Raw genomic sequence first — 26,937 nt, 5'->3', positions numbered from 1 at the left:
GAAGTTTAGCAGGAGCGGTTAGCTGAGAACTCTGCATCCTGTCTCCCTTATGCAGCTTTGTTCTGTTAAACTAAGAAACACAATAAGTATAGACTGTGACATGAAATATATTCTTCAAGGATTATTTAAACTTTCACAACTATTCAGTAAAGTTTTTATCTGGAATACTGAAGACCCTACTGCTATTCATACTGATTGAGTAATGTACTTAAAGGTATCTTTAAGAACCACTGAAGTTCATGGACCATGAACACATGTTAAAGTACTTCAGGATGAACACATGTTTTAGAATGGACAGTTTGACGTGGGCTAAGGGCGTGTATTTTCACAAGTTACTGTGACAATTTGCAATGCCTTTTTAAAACATTTTTTCTCAGTTGAAGAATTTTCATTATGGGTACATATGCTAATAGGGATGCTTTAGTCCAAGGAAGAGTTTGGTCTACAAGTTACAGACGTGCTTCCCTGTCTGCAAACCTCCTCCAAAATAGCCTTACACCAAAGAAACAAGCACACTTATAAATACTATGAAATGTTAAGCTGAACTCTCAGGAATCTTATTTGTCATAATACAAAGTAGATTGAACTGTATTATTATAGAGCTAAAGTATGAATAATAAATTGCCTGCAAGATGACTGACTTGGCTGCATATCATGCACACACTTTGCAGAATAATGATTAAAGAAAAAAATTTTAATGCCAAATAACACTTCTATTTTCATCCTATCAAATTATGCTAAACAGTTTTATTAAGATTTAACATTTAACTGGAGGCTATTGCTCCTATGAGAGCTTATTTAAACTTCCCTTGTATTTTTATTGAAATACCTACACCACTAGCATTGGTAACTAGGGATTCTTACGACTGAAAATGTTACAGTTACGTATTCCCCAATTATATATCTCTATGAGCTGTAGTTAAGATTTTTTTTCCTTTCAATAATTTAAGCAACATTCAAGAAGCTGAATTCTGAAAAAAAATGCAAAACTGTGTGTTTAGAGATCTGCATTATTTATGATTTTCCAATAACTCTAAGCAGCAAAAATGCCAATGAAAACTAAAGAAATATGCTTTTATGAGAAAACACACATATTGCTGAAGATCTGTTTGCAGCAGTAATAATGAAACAAATCCTACTTCAACTATAAGTATCAGAAACTGATAGAAGGCTGAAAAAAAGGTATGTTTAAGGGTACTACATTGTAGCTTTGTTTTTATTTTTCTCTCATCTGTAATTTTCAAAGAAGCACACAGAAAAAAGTCCTGTCAGCAATTTTTTATCGAATTAAGTTGATTTTCAGTAAGATAAGGCTTCCCAGGGTTTGGACCTCAACTTCTTCCTGTAATGTTTAGATATTTTTTTCTTCATTTTTTAATTAGGTTGTATTCAAAAGAAATTTAATACTTATTTTCTAGATTAGTTTTTTTCCAGAAGAATTCAGTGCAAGCCCTTGTAAAAACACACACTGCAGGCATTGAGAAATTGAATAAATTGCATGCATAAATACAGGAAATTTTATTATTCAGGTGAGCAGAAAATACAAGGTTTTGTAGGTGTATTTATTGCTGTTCCACTATGATCTGACAGACAGATTAACACAGCTTGTGCCTGTTTAATTTTGTAGTCATAGTTTTGCTAGACATTTGTGTGGTGACTCAAACAGTCCAGGTTTTCGACTGTGTTTCTGAATGCAAATCAGCCTGCACGTATCCAGAAAGTTCAGGTTACGCACGTCCTCTGAGCAACGTTCACAGGAGAGAATGGGACCAGTGCTCTCCAGGTATGGGTCCAGACAGGTCTGGCAAGTCTGTGCTCAAGGCAATCGCTTCCTTTGAAATGCAGTCATTCTCCAAAATATTTTCTTGAAAGAAACATCTGAAGCATGTATTAAGAGAGAAGGAGGAAACCCAAATAAGAAAAAAAATCTTAAAATTCCCTATTGTCTTGCATATCACAAGTTCAGCCTTGCAGTTCTACAAAATGTTTTATATTTATATCTTATTGTACAGTTTGCATCTATTTTTCTATCAGGTTTTTCAATAGTTCAGCTGAGCATGTATCATTTAATCAGACTTTGCAGTCCTAAACACTATTCAAAAATGGGTAACAGAGAAAAAGAAGACTGATAAAGTGCTTATTTACCCTGGAATTTCACAAAAAAATAAATATACACATATATATTTACATATCTTATATGTATGTAATTATGGGAACGAGTCATACCAAAGAAGACAAAGGGCAGTGAATCTACAATTTAACTAGGTTGTGGGAGAAAAAATACAAACTATAGTGGCCAAATATTTTCTGAGGAGGAGGAGAACATTGTGAGATGAATATGGAATTAAATGTGTAGGACTAGTATTTTCTGAGCACAACTATTGGAAGTGTAAATGCATGATGAGATTTTAGAATTCATCAGAACCCTTTCTGGATTGTTCAAGAATTAACTTCAGAGATGGAGGGCAGGCAAAAACCAGTAAACCAGTGCCCTTCAGAATTTGTGTATCTGTATCCTTCTGAAGTTAGTATTATTGATACTTTGGTGATTGTGGGTTTGTAGAAACAAACAAAAGCTGAAATGAAAAATATTCATGGGTTCAGAAGGCAGTTCCACAAATGGTCAGATTCAGGTTAGATGAAATAACAGACAATGGTCAAAGGGGTAGAAATATGATAGTTAAATGATAATCTAGCATCAGAAATTAATACCAGGTTTTTAAAATATCGTTTCTGTAGCATAATTTTCTCATCTTAAATGGAAACATGCTGGAATTTTTTTTTAATGTAGTTGAATATGTTCAGCTCATTTATCTGTCATTTGGTCATAGGTAATCTAAGGTCAGCACTTTCAATTTAAAGACCTTGTCAGTGTTTTTCTGCTAACTGAAAAATATTGAACTTGAGGAGAAACAAACAGAAAATTCATCATTCATTTATCTAGCTTTGCAAATAAGGGCTGCCAGTGGGCACCAGTAACTGCTGAAAATACTTTCCAGAAGAGGCTAGCAGGGCACAAGGGACATTGCCATCACAGGGCTCTATCAATACAGAACTCTCCTGAGGTTCGCTCATGACATCCATTTGTTGAAATAGTAGTCACCCTCCATGACTGACTCAAATTACGTGAAAGATTCTGAAAAGGCAAAAGAAACTGAACTGTTATGTGGGCATGAAAAGTATTGCATGACCGGGATTGATAAACTAACTTAAAAACATGAGAGTTTAATAATTTGGTTTTCCATTCTATCAATAAACGGATGAAGAACTGACTGATTTGAGAAGTCAAATACGATTTGAGAAAGCGCTGTAAAGTTTTTCAGGACGAGAGAGGATCAGTATCCTCACTGAAGTTTACCTCAAACTTGGTGAAATATTGAATCAAGAAATTGTGAAATCTTTGTGAAAAAAGATAGTTTATTTTGACAGCAGTAAGTAACAGATGGAAAGGATACTTTGCAAAGAGGCAGACATTCACGGGAAGAGAAGGTGAATGGAGCTTCAAGGCAGGAATATGTCTAATTAAAACCAGTAAATCACTTCCTCTTTATCAATAGGGGGAAAAAAGAGAAAGGAGGCCAGGTGGAATGACTTTACTGGTGATCTAGCTGCCACTGGGAGAAAGCCAAGTTGCAGTTATAAAGCATTACATTTATTATTAGCTACTAGATGATAAATTTGTTCTGATTTCCCCTAAAGAGAAAGTAAGCTAAAGAGAGCTAAGATGTGCTTATAAGATACAGATGTTGATTCAATACCATGGATAAAAGGGTTCTCCTTTAGTGAGGAGAGATTAGCTGGACAGTATCCCTGAAGGTTGTACATTTAGCATGTGAACAGTAAAAAAATGAAGACACAATAACAACAGAAGATAAATTTGAAACAGCTGAAGTAGAAATGAGATCATACAGGACCTTTCAAGGATACTCTTTTTTTTTTTTTAATGACCTTAGTGGACTTTCTTGAAAAACAATAGTTTGTCATAAGCTTTTAGTTAAGATTGTGTTTAAAGTGACTTTAGAAATACTGAAGAGATAAAACCCCTTTTGTTTTAAGGTTTGGCTTAAGTAACCAATGGGTAATTCTTCCTTTACTGGTGCTTTCCAAACAGGTGTTCTCTCACTTTCCTTTGAAGCTCCTGCTTTTAGCCACTGTCAAGGATCCCATCCAATAACTGCCCATTCAAGACAACGGTCCTGTTTTAAGACTTGTTTGAAACAGTCTTCCACCAGCATCATGTGCTGCATGCTTAGATTTATCCTACTGAAACCAGAGTAGATTCATAAATGGAATTAATCTTGATTGAACAGAGAAATAAGAATTGGGCTTAGGATGTTGGATGTTATAATATTTATTAAACAGCATGTAGATTCACAGTGGATGAAAACTGCAGATCTCGCAAGCATAACACAGCCAGGCACTAGTCTTCCACACAGACAAACTTCTTCGTCTGTCCTTACTGCTGTAATTGACAGCTCACCGCAGATAGCTTGATTCTGTTACATCCACCTAAAGAAATTATCAAAGACTTACAAAGCATGGGAGTGACCCAGGAAATGTAGGTGCAATTTGAAGACTCAGATCAAAGCTACCGTGTATGCTGGGATTCAAAGTTTGGGCTCATGCCCATTTTGTAAATTCTGCACATGCAGAATGAGTAAAGATGAAAATACATGAAGCACATATGGGTAAACAGTAGCTATTCCTTTACCTGGCATTTTCTCTATGCTCACCTTCACTCTGTAAGTGATTTGTAAATGTCTATTAGTCCTTCACAGAGATAGAGTCTTTTTTTTCAGCTTGTTACATGCCAGGCATTAGTATGCTTTCCTATACATTGGGCAGAATATTGTGGAAGAAAGAAGAGTTTACCTTGTGTAAATTAAACTCTTTTAATTCACTGTGTTGCAAGTAACTTCACATACACATCTTACAATAAAAAACACCTGAAAAGCACAGAGTCAATCATAACAAAGCAATGTTGATAGGCTCGTCAAAAATTTGACCTGCAAAATAGAGTATTGTATTGGAAACTTAGGATAGCCATAGGGAAAAAAAAGATCTCAAACAAAGGAGCAGATGCACAGCTAGTTTAGAAAATTTATTGGTTTAGCTTTGAAATCAAAATTAGCAGCAAAAGGAAAAGGTTCTTTACTCAGGAGAATTCAATTTATCCATTGTTTTAACATTTTGTGCCCTAAGCGAAAGCCACAGTTCTTTTTCTTCAGAATAGATCTGGCAGATTCCAGCCGTAGAGTCTGTGGTTTTCGAACTCAAGAAGCTGTAAATTTTATAACTCTGCGCCCTGCGGTCAGAGCTGCTGAGTGTTGTGTCTGAAGTCAGGTGGTTGGTGTGTTAAAGGTAGACATTAAACAGTTCTATTGAGGAACTGGAAATGTTTAAGGAGGTTGTTTGCCAGCTGTAAATTTGGGAGCAAATGCCAGTTGGCTGAAAAGATGCTGGAATGCATCCAGTTAAGTAGACTAGCACTGGAGGTCTTTCCAAATTTGTAGGTCTGATAACTTGGCTGTATATGCAGGCTTCAGTTATTGGATTGTTAAGGAAGGGCTTTATAATGAATGTTTGAAAATACGATAGAAAACTTTTTACATGCTCATTACTTTGGCAAAATCGCAACTTTGCAATAGTATTGCATTCCTGATGAAAACTTGGTTGAACATTATACATTGTATACTATTTTTCAGCTGAGTGCCAGGGACTTTAAAGTATATGGTTTTGTGCCCTGCAGTATTTTGTCTCCAATACTTTTCCAGAGTTTGATTTTGCCCTTTTTCTACATAGCTGGGATGATACAGGAGGGAAGAGACCTGACTGTGATGCAGCTCTTGCTTTGTAAACATTCCCTCTTGTAGTCTGCTGGGTAGGAAGGGGCTCCAGCTTTGGCTGCTGGCCAGGAAACGGAGAGGAAGTTCACTTCATTTGCCTGCCGTAATTGTGTCTACTTTCCAATGCGTGAGAAGGGGGTGTAGCCCAAGGTCTTAAAATGTGTATGGCCCAGCTTGCCTGTTGTGCAGGATTTACCCCACAGGCACTCACTCAGCTGGAGGCTGTGAGTTTCTTACATCATTGTGTGGTTCTTCTCTGAAGTGATAGATACTAACATGTCTTGTCCTAACTCGTCTGAGATCATTTCCTCTTCATTCCCTCCACTCTGTTGAAGCACCAGGAGAATATTGCTCTAACGGGAGTATAACTGGTTGCCACTTTTACCTTCTCATCCTCCCTCTTTCGTGTTCTGAATTCTGTTGTTCAGGATGCATTCGTTCTGTTTCTTGCCTCCACTATCACAACGTAAAGAGCACTTTCAGAAGACAAGTGTTCAGTCTAATACTTCAAGATATTTTTATTAGAAAAGTTTTAAGCTTTACTGTTCTCTTGGCCACTGACATAGCACAGTTTTATGACAGTTGTCAGAATCAAACGAGACGAGGGCTAACCCTTACACAAGGTCTTGAGGTATGGACAAAACCTCCTCCTCTTTTGACACATGACTTACTTAAAGGCCAGATAGAATTTCTGCCTCTGCACTTGAAGGAACACAGAGCACCTCCTGAAACGGGAGAAAGTACATCCTCATAGGACCATGAAAGAGGAAATCTGACTTTGACTGTTCATACATTAGCCAGATCTTTTCCACAACAAGAAGAAAATAAAGCTACTCTCTGAAATTGTTTCTGGCTGCCTAAGATGCTGAGATCTGTGCTAATACCTTGGACTCATAGGCCCTTCCAATGAGTAAAAGCAAATTAAAGCATTTTGAGGTCTGGTCTGCAAGAAAAATCAGGAAAGGAATTGTTTTAATTTAGTAATAGTTTTCCAGGGCTCAATTCTTATTAGGGTTAACGCACCCTATTTTCTTCTGAAGCACATGTTCTGAAACTTTATACATTAGATATTTGTCTCAATTTGTCCTTAAGAGGAGGACAGTAGAGTGAACACATATTATTGCAACCTGTTTTTTCTAGAAACTCTAATGCCCATGGACTTGAGGTTCCAGATTCAAAGTGACTGTGGAAAAGCTGTTTTAACAGAGTTGGACTTTTTGCTATCAGCAGTCGGACAGCCTTCTAAAAATAAAAATTTCTATAGAAGACATATTTTCCTTCATCTGAAGGGGCTGTTAAATCTTATAAAACATTTACATCAGATAGTGATGAATAGCCAAGGAAAAAAGAAAGGTCCTGAAAAAAGTTACACTGGTAACGGTTTCAATAGAGCATAGCAAATAGGGCACAGAACCACACATTGATGAATGAGTATAAAGTAAAATATGGAAACTTTGTAATATGCTCATTAGCAAGCACCATGTGCTGTGAGCACTGAACGCGGTAGAGGCTTCCTGGAAAGACAGTATGAGATCCAGAGATTCAGAGTGCATCTGTGCAGGGCAGCGTGAGTTGCACAGCAGTCTCAATTCTAATGTTTCCTAATTTCAGAGTGTTTGATTTTAATCCTGTTCTTGTAAAATAGTTGTGATATATACATATATGACTCACCCCCAAAGCAGATATAGTAATATTATTTCTATCAGGAATATTCAGTAAAAAGAGAGGTCAGTAATCAATCTCAGATCTATTTCTTCCGTAATCTCACAGGTATTCTAAGGTGTTCTTGAATTAAGCTTGGATGGGTGAGATGAAAACTTTCACATGAAATACTTTAATTTACCGGTGCTTGGAAGATCTTCTAATCTGAATCTTCCAATGAGAAGGCACGTACTCTCCAATACTTTTGGAAGTATTTTGCCTTTTACAGTCCTAATTGCTATATTCTCAGTTTGGATCATTATTAAGGTTCACTGACTGAAATAAAATCTTTGGCTACTAAGAATGGAAAATATAGCACCCGTTTTTCTTTCTTCTAGAAAAGTAAACAGTATGCAGTCCAGATCCTTCATGTGTTCAACATTATTGAGCTGGAGGTCATGCAAATTTGGTCTGAATTTTCATTGTCATGGGTAATTTCTGTTTTCCAATAGGCACATTTTCAGAATACTTTAAAACCCTTGGCTACATTTCAAAATGTTATTATATTTCTTGGTCTCAAATGACATAAATGCAAGTTTGTTGCTATTTTATGAAACCAGTCTATACAGAGATCAGTTCTACCTACATGGATTGCTTAAGCACTCAGGTTAGACATCATGTGAACGTAACTGAAATTTTATTAATATTTTGAATGGTAATCATTAACATAGACTGAAATTGTACTTGAAATGCTAGTGCTTATCAAAAAGCATATTTAGGAACTGAGGTTAACTGCACCTGCTCTTTACATTACTATGACCAGATCCATATTTGTGAAGAATTAAAACTTAGTAGTGCTCTGTAACTGTAAACTCTTGCACTTTTTCTATTAAGTATGAATATAAATGCATTTTGCTGCCAAAAATAGTTTCTAAAATAAATGTTGTTAAATAGAAATTTCTCCACAAATTTAGGTATGTGTCAGATGTTCATGCATCTTGCATTGATTATAATTCAGACTTGAAATTAATACAGTGAATTTTAGAAAGTTGCCTACATGAAAACTGCAATATAATTCACCACTAAAATAGTACACCCGCGAGAGCTAGGCTCCCTGAGTTAAATGACAAAGATTGTTATTGTAGTCAGTAATCACACTTTCTATAAATTTTCTAATACATTATGCTAAAATAATGAATAAAAGATTTTTCTAATCTTTTTTCCCTTGGAGACGCGCAGGGATGGGTCCTCTCCTGGCCTGAAGCTTTATCAGCTTCAATCATCATGAGAAAAATACCAGCTGAGGGTCTTCCAAACAAAATTTATCACCAGTCCACATAGAAAAACGTTTTTACAAGCAGGAAAAAAAAAAAAATTTATACCCTCAGCATCAGGAACTGAGGAAGCCATCTCTAGCCACCTCTTTTCCCAGTCCCCACACAGCTATACTACTGCTTTGCTCAAGCTTCTTTCAGTAAAGCATTTGAGTCCTGCTTACTTAATGGGCAAAGGCTTCTTCATTCATAGAAGGCATTGTGGAAGGATCAGCTAGCCTGGACTTTGCTTACTAAAAGAGAAGAAATTTCTCCCATGCCCAAAGGCAAACTCCAGCACCTGCCAGTGAGCCCCCAGTGAACGCAGGGACCCACTTGTTAAGGGCCAGTTGGAGGGGCAGAGCACTGAGAGCTGGGGCAGGGGCAGTGACTAATACTGCATTGCCAAAAGTCGTTGGATGATATTTCACATTTGAAGGCATTTCTGCTTCACCAATCCAGTCAAATGCCTTTTCATTTAAAGAAGCGTTATGCTGAACCATGTATTTCTGCACTCTTCTGTTATATGCCCTGCAGGTGTAGTCCAAGCAAACGCTTTGCTATTTAGGAATTACTTTGATGGCTTTTAGTGTATTGAAAAATTAGGTCTACTGAAAATTCTTTCACAAACATGGTGTGTATTATGTGTGTATCATGTTTAGTTCATCTTCCTTCAGAATGACACAATCCTTTTCTTTTTTTTTTTACCTCCTTCCCCTTTTTTTTAAACAAACCCCAAATACCCCTCTATAGATCCTGTTACAAGGCAAAAATCCTGGGATTGCTTGGGAATATACATTTTCCAAAACCAACAATGAAAACAAGACTTCTGTCAAAAAACATAGCTACTCCTGGGTGATGGTGCAGTCAGAGTGCTCAGCTACTTGTGGTGGTGGTAGGTAACTTTCCAATTGCCAGTCCTCTTCTTTTTCATTTTTTTAAAGCATCTCAGACATTTCAGCTGCCTTTAATTTTGCAACGTGTATCAATACATACAGGGGGTTACACTGAACACCTGGTCCTTATTTTTGATCTGACAACTTAAAACATAGATGAAGTACATTCATACTTCCTTTATAGTAACAAAAAAAATCATGCCAGTCTCAATTCATGTCACTTGCACCCTGATCTTCTCACTGTTTAATTACAAATATTTGAGTTCTGCCAGGTCAAAGTCTGAAATTCTGTATAAGCTAAGAATTTCTTGTTACCATATTCCTCTAGGTATTTGCTTTGCGCAGACCATCTGTTTGTTTGTCTAAATCCTGGATGTTCTGTCAGTGAAAGTAATTCTGGGATGTAATGAAAGCAGAAAACTGGCATGTGGGAAGTCCTGCAAAAAGAATTGAGAATTAAAATTTTAGTGGCCCTTAAATTGGAACTGGGTCATATAAATAAGACCATATGATGCAGTTGTCTTTAATACCAAAGAATAAGACTGGGTGACCAAGGAAATGCCGTGTTATGCTCCTGTATTGGCAAAAAAGTCCAGGGGAAATTCAGGAATATCTTGCTAGTGTGTTGTCAGACTTCACAGCGTCTCAGTAGACTGTTTATGGAAGAAAGACCCACCAGGAGCACTGCAGACATAAAATATGACAACTGTATTTTTCTTGCTTCCCTTTAAAACAAATGAAGGTTGCAGCATGGATATCAAGAAGATGGAAACAGCCGTGTTTCCAAATTTGACTTGCTGTGCCCAATGAACCATGTGTGAGGTGAATGATACATCTCAATTAAAATATAGATCTATAAAATCACTTCATCTCTTAAGGCATTTGTAGTCTTCTCTGTAATCTGTCCTGATGTTGACACTAGATAGAGTTTAGGTACAGGAACCTGCAGAATTCTGAAGTCTGTAATGATATTCTGTAAAAAGTTGCAAAATGTTTTGTTGCGGTTTGCAAATGCATGAGGAGACCTCTAAGCAAGCACTGCTAGTTTCTGCAGGGAATTAGGATTTGAAGAATTACTAATTTTTGCTGGGGGAAGATTCTGCAAATATGCTGTTTATAACTAAAATGTTTCATCTGACTTCAACAGTACCTGTGTTACAGAGAAGGAAATTAATGTTAAACACATGTTGCCAAATTAAATCCTATTTTATTTAGTTCAAGTCAGTGGAATTGTACCAAGGATGAGCTTGGACTTGTTTAGTTAAAATTCTTCCCTACTACTTTTTCTCTTATATTTTGAGTAAATCTTTACTTTACTATATTTTTTTCTAATACTTCCATAGGACACATTACAGCGAAAGCAATTTGTTTAGAAGATCATCGTACACGAGTTAATTCCTCCTTTTGTGGCCCAAGGACGAAGCCTTTAACTGAAACAAAACTATGCAATACTAATCCCTGCCCAGCATAGTAAGTTCTCTTTATTTTTGTACCTTTTTGCTGTGCCTTATGACTGAGTTTGCCACGAAAGAAGTCCTCTCCGATAGGCACACAGAATTGTATAGCCTGCTAGATGAACCCACTTTTATTCTGTAACATAAAACAGTAATTGTTTAAAAATGTTAGTTGTGTAGGCTTCTGCCCAATGATAATAATAGAGGCGGTATTTCTAATGTTGCTAAGCAAGACCTCCTGAGGATTGCTTGCAGCTCTGTCACCATGCTGGGGTTAGCTATGTGACACTGAGTAAATCTAAGTTACTTAGAGGCCTGTTCTGCCACCTTTACTCACCTTGAATCAATAAGACCATTTCCTGAGTAAAGTGCTACTCCCTGTGTGGAAGCTTGGCCCCATGACTCAGATTCCACATATTAGATTAGGTTAAAAGAATCTTGTGAAGTGTAATTAGTGATTTTTGGACAAAATGCCCCACAGAGATTTATGATACCAAGAAGAGGACTACCTAAACCAAATAAATCGTCAGCAATGTTCCTGATGTCCACAAAAATAAATATGAAGACGTTGCCTATGTGAACACTCTTATTTTCCAAAAGACATAAGAAAGGTGAGATGCAAAGGAAGACATTGACATATAGATAAGCATTTGGAATCCAGCTGGTCTAAATCAATAGAGGTCCTTTAAAAACAAGGGAGTTACACTGATTTATAGTAGCTGTAGGAGGGGTCCTTTAGAAAAAAGCATGTTGTGTGCTCACATAATTAAACACAGTATTATGTGGCTTAGAATATAAATGGGTAGATTTAAGGACACATTGGCCATCTTTCCTCTGCTGTTTTTTTCACTTTTGGACTCCTGACTTTGCAACCTCAGCATTATTTTAATTTTATACTAAAAATCAGGAAAGCTGTACTATGTTGGACAAGACATTTTGACTTCCAGGACAGGAGATTTTCTAAAGCGATATGTTGAAAAAATTAAGAGTGTTTCAGTGGGAAATAAAGACAGTTGAAGATGCATTGAAGCACACAGGCAGCAGAAGGCGGAAATGGAGGAAAGGAGAAATGGAGGAAAGCTGTAGACCTGGTGTCATCTACTGGTTTTACTCTGCGGTGATAAAAGCAATGGGCAGTAAAAGCAATTGGCTAAGCCCGCTCCCATACTTCATAAAATAGCACATTTAATGAAATTTAATAGGAAGCATTCCTCATCTCCCCCAGTCCAGAAGAGGATGATGGGGCAAAGCAAAAAGATGTATTTGTTCTGCAGTGGCTTTGTTTTTATTTAAAAATCCATAGTTTGCAATATGTTGAACATACTAAAAAATAGTCCCGTAATAGTTTGGAATTTCCTGCAAAATTTAAAGATTACAGCAGAGAACACAAAATCCAAATGGCAAATTATACACTATGACCACAAAACGATAGAGATAAGGTTTAAATAATGGTAACATGTTACATGAGAGCCCCATGTTCCTGCTTCAGCAGTTTCTTTAGATTGCATTTAGCCACATGATTGTCTCAATACCAATTTTAAGCAATCTTTGTAGCCAAACACAATCTTTTCATATGCAACTTATCTTCTGCCAGAACTATTTTTATCCAATAAACTCAGTATCATGTACACAGAAATGTATTGTCTATGGAGGTCCCAGGAGACTTTTTAAGCTGTTTATGCTTACCTTCATTTTGATGTGGCATTGTTATGCTATAAAGCTTCACCAAAATCATATTCATTTCTATTGACAACACACAAAATTTCCCTTTCTGTTAACCAGAGATCCTGATGTATTTTGAACACCCACTGGTATACCTATCACTGAAAATGCTGAATATCCATTTTGACATGCAGTGCAATGTTTTCTTGCTGAAATTGCTCTGATATTCTTAGATTTACTACTTTAAAACACAATTAATGACTTGAACTCTAAAAAGAGTACAAAAAGAAAAACCATAAAAGCCCCAAGCCACCTCTAGGGAAAACAATTCAACTCACTAATTAATTAGTTTTAAAATCCTTAGGATATATTAATGTATGGAGGATCTACATGTAGGACCATGTCTTAAGTTAACAGATTGCCATTCAGCTGAGTGAAACTATGCCAGAATATCTCTGCTGAGCAATCTGCCCAGAATATCACGGCATGTAGTATTTCCCATAAAACCGAGACCGCCAACATCAAAAAATGTAGTATTAATAAATACCACGGAGGAAACGAAGAATGCTTAATAGCCAGCAAATAAAGCAAAAACAAATATGGTAGGCATAATAGGCAAGAGAAGGAGGTGAATAACAGATGAGATACAAGCGTGTCAGTTTTGTGACATAAAAGTGGCTCCAGACTTACAAAGGTCAATAAGGAATAATTACTGCATAAGAACAAAGACTTATTAGTCTGAGTAGGAACAAACTACTGTCCAACAGTAAGAACACAGAAAGGCATCGGTACTGCACACTGTTGTTGTTGGATTTCAGAGCTGCCAAATCTGGTCATAATTATTTAGTTATTTGAGCTAATGAAAGATACTCTTGGATCACAGCCCAGATAATCTTGGAAAATGGTAGTTTACTAGAGGACATTAAAATAGGTTTATTGCCCTCTCCTCTGTGAAGAGGGGAACTTTCTGGGCAGTTATGGTGAATAAACTCTTAAAATGAACACTTTTGGTTGCTCTACCAAACACCGTTGTCAGAAACATCAAGGCAAACTAATTAACAGCTGTAAAATGGATTAAAACTATAATTTTTTTCCAGAAGTTTGTATTGCAATAGTCCAAATATTTATAAATCAGACAAAAAGGAAACTTCTGACGTGTTCTGGAATTACATAACTACTGACTTTTCACATTAATATTTCTTTGTCCTTAAATTAGTGCTTTTTATATTTCCCACTACTTTTGGCAGTTACTGAAGTTACTAGACCGAGAGTTGGGATCTCTTCTATTCCCAAAGGGATTTTTCCAAAATAGGCTTTTTATACATCATTTACAGATTAAAATTAGCTTTGTTTTCAGGCAGATGTGAACAGACAGGCAAATGGGATGCTGTTCATCTTTCACACAGTAAGAAAAGAAAGTTAAAAAAGCTTTCTTGTCATTAAAAGTGTATGTAAGCAGCTATTCCAGTGGTCACAGGACTGATGCTGTGAGAAACCATGGAAGTAGGATAGGCCAAGCAGTCGGATTTGAGACGAGAACCTTTTCTGTGGTATAAATTATTAAAAATTTGTAAAACTGCTGTTTTAAAATCTTTAGTTTAATTTTGGTGCTGGGTCTTTGAATAAGAATTCTCAACTTGAGTAATCATTTAGTCATTCATAATTTCCTTTGCTTCTTCACTTCTGTTTTCCTATTTAGCTGTTATTTATGGTCTTATGTTGTAAGCCTTTGAGGACAAAGACACGTGGTTGTATGTTTGCAAAGTGTTCCACAAAGGCTGGGGACCCACTCAGTGCTTCAATAATAGAAATACCGAGCAGCTATTGACATTTCAAAACTGAACTTATCCTAAGCAATTGGCAATAATTCTTCAGACTTTGTGTAACTTCAGTGACATGATGCGTAACTGAAGCGTGCCTGTGACTGGAGTATAGATTTGCCCAACAGCTTTTGCTGGTTAAATTTCCTCTGTTTTATTTAGATTCTACATCATCTGTCTGCCAAATGTATTAGTCTGAGGACATTTAAATCCTCCAGACACTAATGACAGGACTGCTGATTTTAGCAAGCAAGTTCTTTTTTGTCAATAGAGGCTAGTAAGGTTTGACATAAATACCACTGGACAGCACCATGCCAACGTTTGTTGCCCTGTGTGAGTGTATCTATGCACAAATGCATTGGGAGGTACATGCTCAGATAAATTGGCCCTGTTCTTTCCCTGCCATGCCGGCTTTTCCCTTATATCAGCTTAGGTGAATCCTCCTCCTCTGCCCTGTCTTCTGAGAGACATGTAAACAAGAAAAAATGTACAACAAAGGGCAGAAATTGCCAATAATCGAATCTTATCGATTTACAGAACTCTCTCCATCTATCTGGCTTCTTCCTTTGGCCTCGGGTCTGTTAGTCTGTTTGGAGGTCTCTTCAGCACCTAAAGTGACAAAAATGATCATCCTGCCATTTTTTTAGAAAATATTTTTCTTTTCCTCTTTTAGAGAGATTTTTTCCAATTAAAAGCATAGATGCGGTTAAAAAGGAATGGTGATTTGTTAGCCAGACCCTTAGATCTTCTAGATACTCCACCAGCCTCAATGACAGCCTCTCTTTCAGACCCTGTGGAATTCCAGATTCCAGGTCAGATTCATAGGCAAGTTGGTTCTGGTAGATAAGAATTGTAAATAAGTAATACTAGTTTTTCTAGTTGTGTGACTTAAATTTCATCCCTAGCAAAATGTTCCATGCTTTGAAGATAGATTGTGTAACTAAGGCTTTTTGATTGCTTGAACAGATATCAGTACATCAGGAGGGTAGGCCAAGCAGAATCCCTGAATAATTCATGTTTGATAGGTAGCTCATATGTATTGATTTTATAAAGCTAATTGGACTCCTGTGTTTCTAACATACATTTTCTCCTTTAAGCTGGTCAACAGGCGAATGGAGCGCATGCAGCAAATCTTGTGGAGGAGGGCAACAAAGTCGTCTCATTCAGTGTGTCCAGAAAAGGGCTTTCCAAAGAGAAGAGGTAGTGGCCCATTCCCTGTGTCCTGTCAGCACCCCTACACAGCTGCAGATGTGCAACAGTCAGGACTGCCCACCTGAATGGAGCACTGGCCTATGGTCTCAGGTAATCTGGAGGAAAAACTTACATTTTTGTCTGCTGGCACAATGAAAATATTGCCAAAAACTCTGCTCAGAAAGAATAATAGTGCAAACTTTGTGAAGATCAGTATTTTGCAAGTGGCGCTATTCATGAAGATAGTAAGTAAACTATGTATATATTTTAACTAGCCTTCCTAAGTGCTCGGACAGGAGGGCTTGCCAGAAGTGGACATTTTTGGTACATACAAACAGATGGATAATTTTTTCTGGTTTCATAACTTAAGGCTCTGTGAATTCTTCAAAGCCATTAATCCCCCTCTGAGATTACTTCCCACAGCAATATTAACTTTTCTCAAAGATGACAGGCAGTCAAGGAATGAAGAAGTATTTGAGGTTAGAGTTGCGTATTAATGCACACACATATGTGAATTGTGGGTTGATAAATTTGTGATTTACACGTTCACTAATCACTTCTGTACTTTTGCCTTTGTTAGAGTAACTATTCTACTGCAAGTAGAGTACTGCTGCAGTTAATTGCCATGAGGGGCATAAGGCCCCTGGGCAGATTCCTGTATGTACACACCCTGCTTCACAAGCCTGCAAACTGCCTGACATTAAACCAGCCTGAGTTAAAAAACACACACACACGCTTATACAAAACTCGTCTCTGTTCTACTGTTGCTGCTGGTATGAACTGTTAATGTAAGGATAAATGAAGTACTGGGAAATCTGGGATTTAAGAGAGAGCTGACAGTACACTTATATCAAAAGGAGCTGCATTATTTTTATTTTTCCATCTTCATTTAGTGAGATCCAAGGTGGATTTAAATTTACTGAAACATCTATTACTTCTGTGTACACTTCTTGGTACTGTTACTCTTTAGGTGTTCAAGAACATCTTGACCTAAGCATCCCAGCTGAGAAGTACAGGCTGCCTCTCCAGGACAGTGCCCTGTAATGTACTATGACAGATGAGTAACTACTCAATAGTCGGTCGTAACAGAGTTTTAACACTCAAAAAGAAAATTTTTTTCCAGTGTATGTGAAGGAAACCTTAGTGTGGCACGAGATTGTAAAAACCACGTATGATGATTAGATACTTAAAAAGGAAGAACAAACACATTCACACTTTCAAACTTTCCTTCCTCTAAAATAAATAAATAAATAAATAAATAATCCATTTTCCTCCTCTTTAGGAGGTGTGAAAATCCCAAGTTGGGATTTTCAAATAAGCCTGTGAAAATTAAGTCCATAAGTCCTGCAGAAATGTAGCGAACGGGCCTATTGAACAAGTTAGTGAAGATTTTAAGATTCAGCTGAAAGATGTTATATCACAGGCTCAAAGGAGTTAAAAGGAAAAAAATGCAAAATACCCAGCCTCTCTACACAAATCAGAGTAATTTTAAATGAAAGGAGTTTTTTGTTTGTTTGGGGGAAAGATTAAAACCATAGATTTTCAGCATTTTCAGGTATTCCTGTTGCATCCTCAGTACAACTCTGCTTTCATGAAATCTTTTCAAAGCATTTGTGATTTAATATGGATAGTCATAGTGCAGGATTCTGCCTTGGAATGTGCCCCTTAATTATTAGTAAAAAGAACAATTAGAAGAGGATGCAACAAGGTAGAAAGCAACAAGGTAGAAATGTGGCAGCATTATTTCAGGGCCATTTATTTCTTCATTTTGTCAGAAATGGCTCGTTTGCATGTTTTGTTGTATGCTAAGGCAAATAAAGCTGTAGAATGTCTTTTCAACTGAACCACAGTTCAGCACTGCATATTTATTCACTGGTGACTTGTCCTAAGCTGCAGTTGTAATCTTGGCAATTAAAATATCTTTGGTCAAACTTCGTAACCATTGTCTGTATCAGATTCTGTCTTGTAGGGAGATTCACTTGGTGAAGGAGTTATGTATAGATTCCCTGGGTAGTTTTCCCTGCCTCTATCTCATCCCTCTAGGCCAAGGTGAGGACAAAATAACAAATAGCTGAGAACATCTTGCCGTGGGAGATTTTGAGATGGGAGGCTAGGACCAGCTTTCAACTATGCTGTCCAGGGAAAAAAGCATTTTGCTCGCAAGTCCAACTTTCCTCATCTACGGAAGAGAGAGATTACTTATCTGTCCTACATGAGGGCTGTAAGAGTTCATAGTTTACATTAAGAAAGCACTTAGAACAATGTTTTAGAAGTGACATACAGATGTTACTGTTACTTATTTACTAATAGAATTTCAAGTTTACTTATATTATAATGGCAGCTACACAGCACATTAGTCATGGTTTCTATGCTCTGCTGTAAAATACAAATAATGCCAATTTTCATTTCCTCTAGTTTAAATGAATATTTCTTTCCATCACAGTGCTCCAAGACTTGTGGGAGAGGTGTTAAGAAACGGGATGTCTACTGCAAAAGTACCGGTTCTCCCAAGGTTAAAATCTTGCCTGACAGTATGTGCGGCAGCGACCATAAACCTGAATCCCAGCAGACCTGTGTGCTAGGACGCTGCCCCAAAAATGACCGACTCCAGTGGGTGATTTCTTCCTGGAGTGAGGTAAAGTGGTGCAGTTACATGGCTCACTGCCTTCCTTTGCTGCTCTTGGAAACGTTGACTCAGGGACACACACAAACCATGTGGGGGAGAGAAAGCTGAGCTGTCATATGAAAATCAGGTGTTCTAGGCAAGCTGCTATGAAAACACAGTTCTTTACATCCAGGTGTAGTTAGATATACCCTGATGTCTTTGTTTTCAGGACTTTCACTGACTTGGATTCATATTTCAGTTTACACATTACAGAACATGATCTTTGTGGTTTTAGTTATATAATGCTTTTGTAGTTTTGCATAATTTGGGGTCTCTTGCACATAGCACATTCTCCTTTATTGGAATGTGTTTCTGTAGATTTAAAAGGTATACTTTGCCTTTGCAGTGCTCAGCCTCCTGTGGCCCAGGTGTACGAAAGCGAGAACTAAAATGCAGTGAGAAAAGCATCCATGGGAAACTGATCACCTTTCCTCAGAGAAGATGTAGAAACATCAAGAAACCAAACACTGAGCTGGAAGAAGCTTGTAACAATGGAGCCTGTCCATCACAAACATTGTATAACGTGGTGTCTGGCTGGTATTCCTCACCCTGGCAGCAGGTAGGAATGGGAAACTTTCTCACCTCTCTCCCTGTCCCAGCTAGCACTCTTTCTCCAGCACTATTTCATGTCTTGGCTTTTACGGAGTTTACAAAAGGAATAAGTTTCTCTACACAGTAGCTCAAGTAGCATCCCCTAGTGCTCTTCACTACACAGTGTTAAATAACAAAACAACTGCAATGTGACTGCTGACTCTTGGACAGTGTATCCACTGTAATTAGAAGGTGAGGTTGCAGTGCTGGGCTTAGAGAGCACCAAACCTAGAAAAGCCGTGGTATCATATGGCACAGAATGGATGCTAGCTGGAGTGGCACAAGCACCTGGGGGGCGTAAAATGATGAAGCCCACACCACTGTGACTTTAGGGCAATGTGAGTCCAAGCTACCTAGATTGAAGCTAGCTCCAGTCTTACATTGTGCCGTAGTCAAATGTCCGATTGTATAGAGGAGATATCTCCAGTACTAACAGTCCACAGGTGTCTCCTGCACGTAGCCATTCCCTAAAGAAGGTCACTCCACTCAGCCACTGAAACATGATGCAGCTGGTCCACATCCATCATGTGCTTTGGTGCAGCTCATTTCTTTGTCCTGAAACTGAAGAATGTCACCTAAAAATGTTATTCATGCTCGAGAGGCACTACATTCCACGCTTATTTTCCAACGCTTTCTTCTCAGTCTTCTTCGAACTGCACTGTGGTTGAACTATTACATATCTATATGCACAATGTATTTGAGCATCAGCACAGATTGCCTGGAATTCCCTAAATGCTATGATTAATTATGGGATCAGTCTGTATTTGTTTCTACATTCTTGCAAACAAGCTTCTGTATTTCTGGAACTTATCTACTTTATGAGTCACATATCAATGAGACACACACTCATTTAATAACATTTACATGAAACAATGTATGCCTGACAATTGTAATCAGAAGAAAATGATCACATTTATCTTAAAGACAACTTTTCATGAAACACATACAAGTAAAAGGCTTATTCATTTTAAAATACTTCATAGATCTTCCTGCAAACACATAGTGTTTTTCCCCAGATACTGCCATAATTATGGTTCCAATGGGAGTTTTATCTCTGTTCAGACAGCAGGACTGGACCCAGAGGCTCAGAGTTCAAAAGAAATCAGTGCAGACAATCAGGAACAGGTTTTCTAAAATGTTCAGTTTCTGTCTCGATGCCTAAGTAAGGAACCAAATTTTCAGCTAAGTCCTGAAATAACCAAACTTTCAGAAGGGAGAACAGATGCACACATCTTTGAAAAGTTGGTCCTGATGGGGATTGCTGAACAGCAACACATCCAATCCTGGCCTCTCTCTCTTTGAAAGTATCATCCAAAGCCCTTGAAAGTTACTCCTTGGCTTTCGTGGGCTCCCAGAGAGTCTCTATAATGAAAGACGGCTTTTACTTTTTTCCTCTCTACAGTGTACAGTAACATGTGGAGGGGGAGTGCAAACCCGGAGCGTACAGTGCCTGCGCCACGGAAGACCAGCTTCAGGGTGCTTGCCCCATCAGAAACCAGCAGTCCTGAGAGCCTGCAATACTAACTTCTGCCCAGTCCCTGTGAAAAGAGGTAAAACTCAGCTTACAGGCTGCAGCAGGGTTGGTTGCTTAGAACTCTATATCCAGCAAAAATCACCTTTTCCAGTTACACCCACTGAAGATTTGTATTGGGCATGTTCCTTCATAAATGATTTTTTCCCAGACTCGCCAGCTTTACAGTTACTTTCTGATACTACAGCATCTCTCTTCTCAAAGTGAACCCTCTTAAAGCAGACTTGAGAGTATAATTGAGACAGCAGATTTTAAAAACAGGGATATGTTAAAAAAAAAAAAAGTCAAAAAGTTATGCCGTTTGGTTCTGAGCTGCATCTTTATACTATCTTGTTGAATAAAACAGAAGCATCCTATGCTGGTTCTGCTTTATGATTAAAAATAGCAACTTTTGAACTAGGCAATAAGAACTTGGCATTTATTTTTAGTCTTTTGAAGTCTGCCCAAGCTTCAGATTGCACCCACATCTGGGAGTCCAAAAATGCTTTGTCTAGAATGTACTTTCTCTTCTTACTGCTTCTGATCAGTGTACGACGTGCAGTCAGGAACATGAAATTAAGCTCTGTCCCCACTTGTATGTCTACTGTATCCCTCTCCACCTCTTCAGTGTGTTTTGCAATTCTAGAGGAGCAGGAGGAGCAAGAGGTTTTGTGTCACTCTGAATGATGTAAGGGGAATTCCCTCAGAACCACCACAGAAAAAGAGAGGTGCATTAGCCCCATCCCAGATATTTGCTTACAAGCTGGTTACAGTTTGTGACTCCTTCTTAACAGCGGGAAAAAAGCTCATGGAGGTCCAGGTTTGTCCCATATAATGCTAGTTACCTAGGTATGCTAAAGCACTTTAAACATTAACTTTCAAAGTAGTGTACATTAACTGTCTTGTTACCATTTTAAAACTGGGAGCTGAAAGTAACCTCTATAAAACCTAGGCCGGATTGCAAGAGAAAGGTGGTAATAGCATTCGGAGGAAAGGTCAAGCTCTGGCCCTGCATCTTGTAAATTGACATTAGCCAACCACCCCCCTCACCTGTACCAATTCCTGGCATTCCCTGTGCACAGAGAGCCTGTAAAACCCAGTGATATCTTAACAGACCGCTCTACTGCATCAACTGAAGACATGCACAGTATCAAACTGATATATCAGGGGACCTGAATTCAAACAAGCTTATATAGATGAAATGGTCCTAAAAGGCATAAGTAAATAGTTCTGCTGTTTTTATAAGTAAATGTTCTTAACGCTTCAAATTAATTCCTAAAAAGTTCTGCTGTACTTTGGAGTTGCTGTATTGCATCCTTTTCTGTCACGATATAGCAAGCACTTTTCTTTCACTCCTGCCTTCCTCTGCTATATTTCATGTCTGGAGTAATGTCTGTTATTAATTTTGGCCTTGGCCTGTTTCTCTCTCTCCTCACATCTGCAGGAGCCCTTTCCCCTTTATTATAACTGGGTCGTCAGGCTCTAGAGATCAATTATCTCTTCACTGCTCTCTAACTTTCTGTCTAAACCAGCAAAAAGAGAGGGAACCAGCTGTGCTGGAATCACATTGAAGCAAATCAGTCTCTATTATCAGCCATGCAGCTCCAGCTCAGTGATCACAGTCAAGAAATTAATGTTTCAGGGAGAGTTTACACACTTTCCTAGACAAACTGGGTCATTTCCATCCCTCTGTTAGATGCAGTTACGGTCACCGTAACTCCTAGTAAATCCAACTGCTTAAAATGAGTGAAAATTTAAACAACATATAAATACTTGAGTAAATAGAAATAAGGAACTGACAGCCTGATCCACATCCATTGAAGTCTGTGGGACTCTTTGTGTTCATTCCAGTGGTCTTTGGATTAGGTCCCAAGAGTAAAGTTTTCAGCCGTACCTCTGTAATGTTAGCATTGCACTCCAATCTTCAAAAGGGACATAAAGATTTATTAACATTGCCTCCTCAGTGCTTATAAATTCTTTTAAACAGTAATTAATAATTTTTGAAAATTTACCCTTCCATGGCAGGAGAGCTTCTTCCTGACCTAATCAGAACAGCTTTCCTCACTTTGTGCTGTGCGTGTTTTTCATCTGTTGTCTGCTTTGGGTCCTCCCAGCGGCAAATGCTGTCTGGTGGACAGTAGATGAAGTAACGTGAAAGCTGGTGCTGAACTCCCAGTTTCATCCCTACTGCCACCCAATAAAAAATAGAAAGGCAGTGCTGTGGAGTGGGAAGGCTGCAGTTCAGTACTGAGCTTCCGAGTTCCTGGACAACTCTGTTCAAGGACAGTATTTTCTTTACATAACATTAGCATTTACAGACAAGCTTATGTTTTTAAAAACTGAGGAATAAAATGGCATCCTTTAAAAAATCATTATTATTAAATTATTTTCTTATTCATTTGAACAAATTTGAGGTGATAAAGGTATACAAAATCACCTTTACCATCATATAAAAGGGAATCAAAAAAGGCAAAGTGGTGACTAATCAAAAGAAGTTCCTATAGAGAGACGGAGATGACTCCTGGCCCACAGAATATGAAGAAGTTATCTGTGCTATGTGAGGGAGCATTTGTCTTCTGTGACTCAGCTTAGCTGACCTGAGAACACAGACAACGGTGGCTAGATTTTTCTTCACTGTCTCCTTGTAAATTCCTTTTATTGACCATGTAAACAGTAGTTCTGAGAGTCGAATGGAATCTTTTCCCATGCTCACAGGAGATTTCAGTTTAGCTATAAATTTTGCTAAACCTCATTTAAATGTCTTACTGCTCTCTCAGACATGGTGAATTTGTTTATAAATCATCCATATGAATCATCACTCTGGTCTTTTAAAGAAACATAAAGCATCGACTACAAAACTGTAGAAAGGAGCAGCTGTTTGCTCCTGAAAGGAGAGATGTTTTTAAAGCAACTGGGCTGTGTGTATAAACGATCTGTACGTAAATTTAAGTGAAATAAAATCTTAATTGAAAAATATGGTTTATTTGTATTTGTAATTAAAAGCTGGGCTTTTCAGAACTCAACATCATCAGCCTGTCTCTTTTCTCATTGCAGTTAATTAAGATTTCACCAACATGGCAGAGTTGAAGTCCTAAAAGCCTGATTCACGCCAGCTAACTAAAGTGTCTAAGAAGAGAGATTTCTTAGGCTCCCTGCATAGTCAAACAGAGAGAAATAAGTCCCTCTAGAAAGTGTTGGAACACAAACACATAGCAGAGCACTTTGTGCCCACGTGCACAGAGTAGGGTCCATGCATTCAGATTTCCATGCATTTTGTGTGTATGTGCACATACACTCAAAGCTGACACTGCTTTGAGGTGCAGGGAAACTCCATGTGATGTTGAAGGCAACGCGCAATCAGCATCAAGCATGGAGCAGGCTCATTTGTACAAGTACCTGGCTTTAGAACAACCTTTGTAATCAGAGATGAAAACACAGATGACTTTTTTGTCCTCTACAGTGGAACTTCCTCCTGTTTTCCTGAACTTCAAAGTGTGCTCTAAATGTTTTAATTCCTTTAGCCTCTGACCCTCCTTTTATATTAGCTCTATCTCTATCAAATTAACAAATTTGATCCCTTAACAAATTAAAAAAAGAAACTTGTATTTTTGAGATGAAAGCCAGTTCATGGTTCCTCTTCTTTGAATTGAGTCACCCATCGTGTTTTTAGTATTGCCAAATGCATACAAGTGTGCGGAATTATTGCCTGACTTGTAGACTTGCTAAAACACAGTCTTACCATATTGCTTGGATTTCTCTCCTTCAGATGATCCTTCTTGTGTGGATTTCTTCAGCTGGTGTCATCTGGTACCCCAGCATGGTGTCTGTAACCACAAATTTTATGGCAAGCAATGTTGTAAATCATGCACGAAGAAGAACTGATAGCAGCGTGTTATCTGAACCCTTCAGTGACAGGATTCTCTTCTTCAATTTATGTTGGCGTTAACTTTGCTTTGCGGCAAGACATGATGCCATATAAACCACTGATGGAAGAGACGTTTTTACTAAGGGAAAGTCTGAGGTACAGTAATGGTTGGATATATGTTGAAAAAGGAATGTTTCTTTCTTTTTTTTTCTTTATTTGCTGACCTCACTGAAGTACAGGGTACTACGGATCACTTGAACACTGAGACTCAAGGGGCAGTTCTTCTTTCTTTAAAAGTGTCATTTTGCACTGTCATATGTTATGAGGAAGAAATTAAGGCAAGGAAGCCTTTTCTGGCTAATTTACCAGAATGCAAAGCAAAAGAGATGGGAGCTCGAGGAGGAAGGTTTCCGCGTGGCAGCACGACAGATCCCACTATCAAAAGCATTTCCTGTCATATTTTTTTATGATACTATCGTCCCAGGGTAAGGAAGCTGTCCACTGCCACTTTCACAGAAAGACATTCAAATGGCTGTTGTTTGGAGAACGCAGCATCACACGTGTGACCACAAGAAGTAAATAGTGCACTACAAAGATATATGGTGCTTCTCTATTAGACTTGCTGCTGGAAAAGCAAGTTTTGCATCATGCTAACGTTTTTATTGTTTTGAAGAATTCATTTTCTGCTTTGTGTAGAAAATCAGAGGTGGTTAACTAGTAACTTGAAATGTATTCCTAGAAATATTCAGCATTAGAATATTTGGACTTTTAATATTGCTGTGTTACAAGTAAAATAGAATTTCATATTTCAACTAACTCAAGGAACTCAGATTTATTGAGCTCAATGGTTATGTTTTCAACTTTCTAAGCTCATTAGATATGTAATTTTAAAATTTAAACTTGATATTTTAAAGTAGTTTTTTTCAGAAGCTAGGTTGTTTGAATGCCAAGATACTAAAGAATGTCTTCCTTTTAATCTCAAGTCTGTCTGCAAATTTTGATTCATCCATTACCCAAAGGAAATAACAAGAATATTACAGTCCATTAACTCATGCTAAACTTCTCTAAATAGTTATTTATTCACACAGGCTATATGAAAAAAAATGAAAAAGATAAGTGGATGATTTACTCTAACCAAATAAAAGTCAATTCTATTTTTCTACATTCTCCTAATACTTTTACTTAGTTCAGAATCCACCAGCAAACAAAAGAAAGGTAAACAGAATTATATTTGTAATCACTCAGTATCAAGATGTTTGGTGACACTATCTATCAAATGGTACAATTTAAAAAGTTTCTGCCTTGAAAAAATACCCAACCTATTTGCCAAACCCATTCTGAGACAGAGCTGTGTTCTACTGTAATTTTCTGGGGAGTGCCTACAAGGGACATATTTATCTAATTCCACCCAATCCCACAACTTCGTTTGATGAATGTAGTTCAATTTTACTGTTTTTTTAAAGTATCGTTTCAGTGCAAGATTAGCTAGCTCAGCACTAATGCCAGACAGTGGTCACTTAAAATTAGCAGTTCCTTTTGCAACAATTTAAATTAAAAACATGTATTCTGTGATACTTTAAGAAATGATGATTGGAAACATATCTCAACCTACACTGCTCTGTCTTGATATTGGACATTGAGTAATTATAACCTTTTTTCTAGGAAAACTACAAGGGGTTTTTTGTTTTGTTTTTATAATTGTGTCCTTTTTATTATTTGATGTAAAATAATTAATTTATTAATGCATAGCTTTTCCTTTATATTTCTTTGCTCACTTCCTTAAGTGACAACTGAGGAAAGAAAATGGTAGTGTCACAAAGTATGAATTATGGTGTAAAAAAAAGCAAAAAATATAAGTGTAATATTTAATTATTTTATAAGCTTTGTAATAAAGTACTCTAACTGTTTCATTATATTTGGAATTGTAAAATTCATGAATAAAATATGGAGGTTATAAGTAAATATCAAGTAACGTAAGTGGTGTATGCATTCATTTGCATTTGTGTTGATTGTCCCATAGAATCTTTAAGTAAAACATTATTCTGTTTTTGCCTGCTACGTAATTGGCCAATGTCCGTGACTCTGAACCTACACCAGTTCTGTGGAGGGTTAGTGACAAAAGCTGCCCACAGGAAAAGCCTGTTCTTTGGGGCAGTGGAAATTTAGCCACCATAGCTGTGTGACCTCTGCCTAACCATGCCCCTACCATTCAGGTCTTGTATGGGTTAATATTGGCGGGAACCCTCGAAACAGTGGATTTGAGTGTTAACAAGCCATTATGATGAATGGGATGGAGGTCATTCCTTTCAGGCACTCAAAGTCAGGCGTATGTGCTAAGGTCATGTGAAACTTCTCTACTTTTGAAGGTCCCATTATACTGGCAAGCAAGGAATGCACGACCGCTTATTCAACAGAGTGAATATATTGTAGTTGTCTTTTAAGAGCAGAAGATGTTTCTCATTTGAATGACTACCCTACCATCG

The 26,937-nt window shown here is 37.7% G+C and overlaps 1 protein-coding gene across 5 annotated transcripts in view; it reads left to right on the top strand.

Annotated features, from left to right (window-relative positions):
• ADAMTS18 (ADAM metallopeptidase with thrombospondin type 1 motif 18) overlaps positions 1 to 26,351 on the top strand; it is an 80,118-nt gene extending 53,767 nt beyond the window's left edge. For all 5 annotated transcript variants that reach the window (XM_072873383.1, XM_072873381.1, XM_072873382.1 and 2 more), the window contains 7 exons: positions 9,554 to 9,695; positions 11,040 to 11,166; positions 15,730 to 15,934; positions 18,267 to 18,458; positions 18,835 to 19,047; positions 20,482 to 20,629; positions 24,356 to 26,351. In XM_072873383.1, the coding sequence (XP_072729484.1) occupies positions 9,554 to 9,695; positions 11,040 to 11,166; positions 15,730 to 15,934; positions 18,267 to 18,458; positions 18,835 to 19,047; positions 20,482 to 20,629; positions 24,356 to 24,471 (1,143 nt within the window). In that variant the 3' untranslated portion in view covers positions 24,472 to 26,351. The remainder of the gene's footprint in view (positions 1 to 9,553; positions 9,696 to 11,039; positions 11,167 to 15,729; positions 15,935 to 18,266; positions 18,459 to 18,834; positions 19,048 to 20,481; positions 20,630 to 24,355) is intronic.
• The last annotated feature ends 586 nt before the right edge of the window (positions 26,352 to 26,937 follow it).

Source organism: Ciconia boyciana, chromosome 9 (assembly GCF_034638445.1).
Source record: "Ciconia boyciana chromosome 9, ASM3463844v1, whole genome shotgun sequence".
NCBI classification, from domain to species: Eukaryota; Metazoa; Chordata; class Aves; order Ciconiiformes; family Ciconiidae; genus Ciconia; species Ciconia boyciana.
The sequence above is the reverse complement of the archived record's forward strand: the minus strand, read 5'-3'. Positions and strand labels throughout refer to the sequence as shown.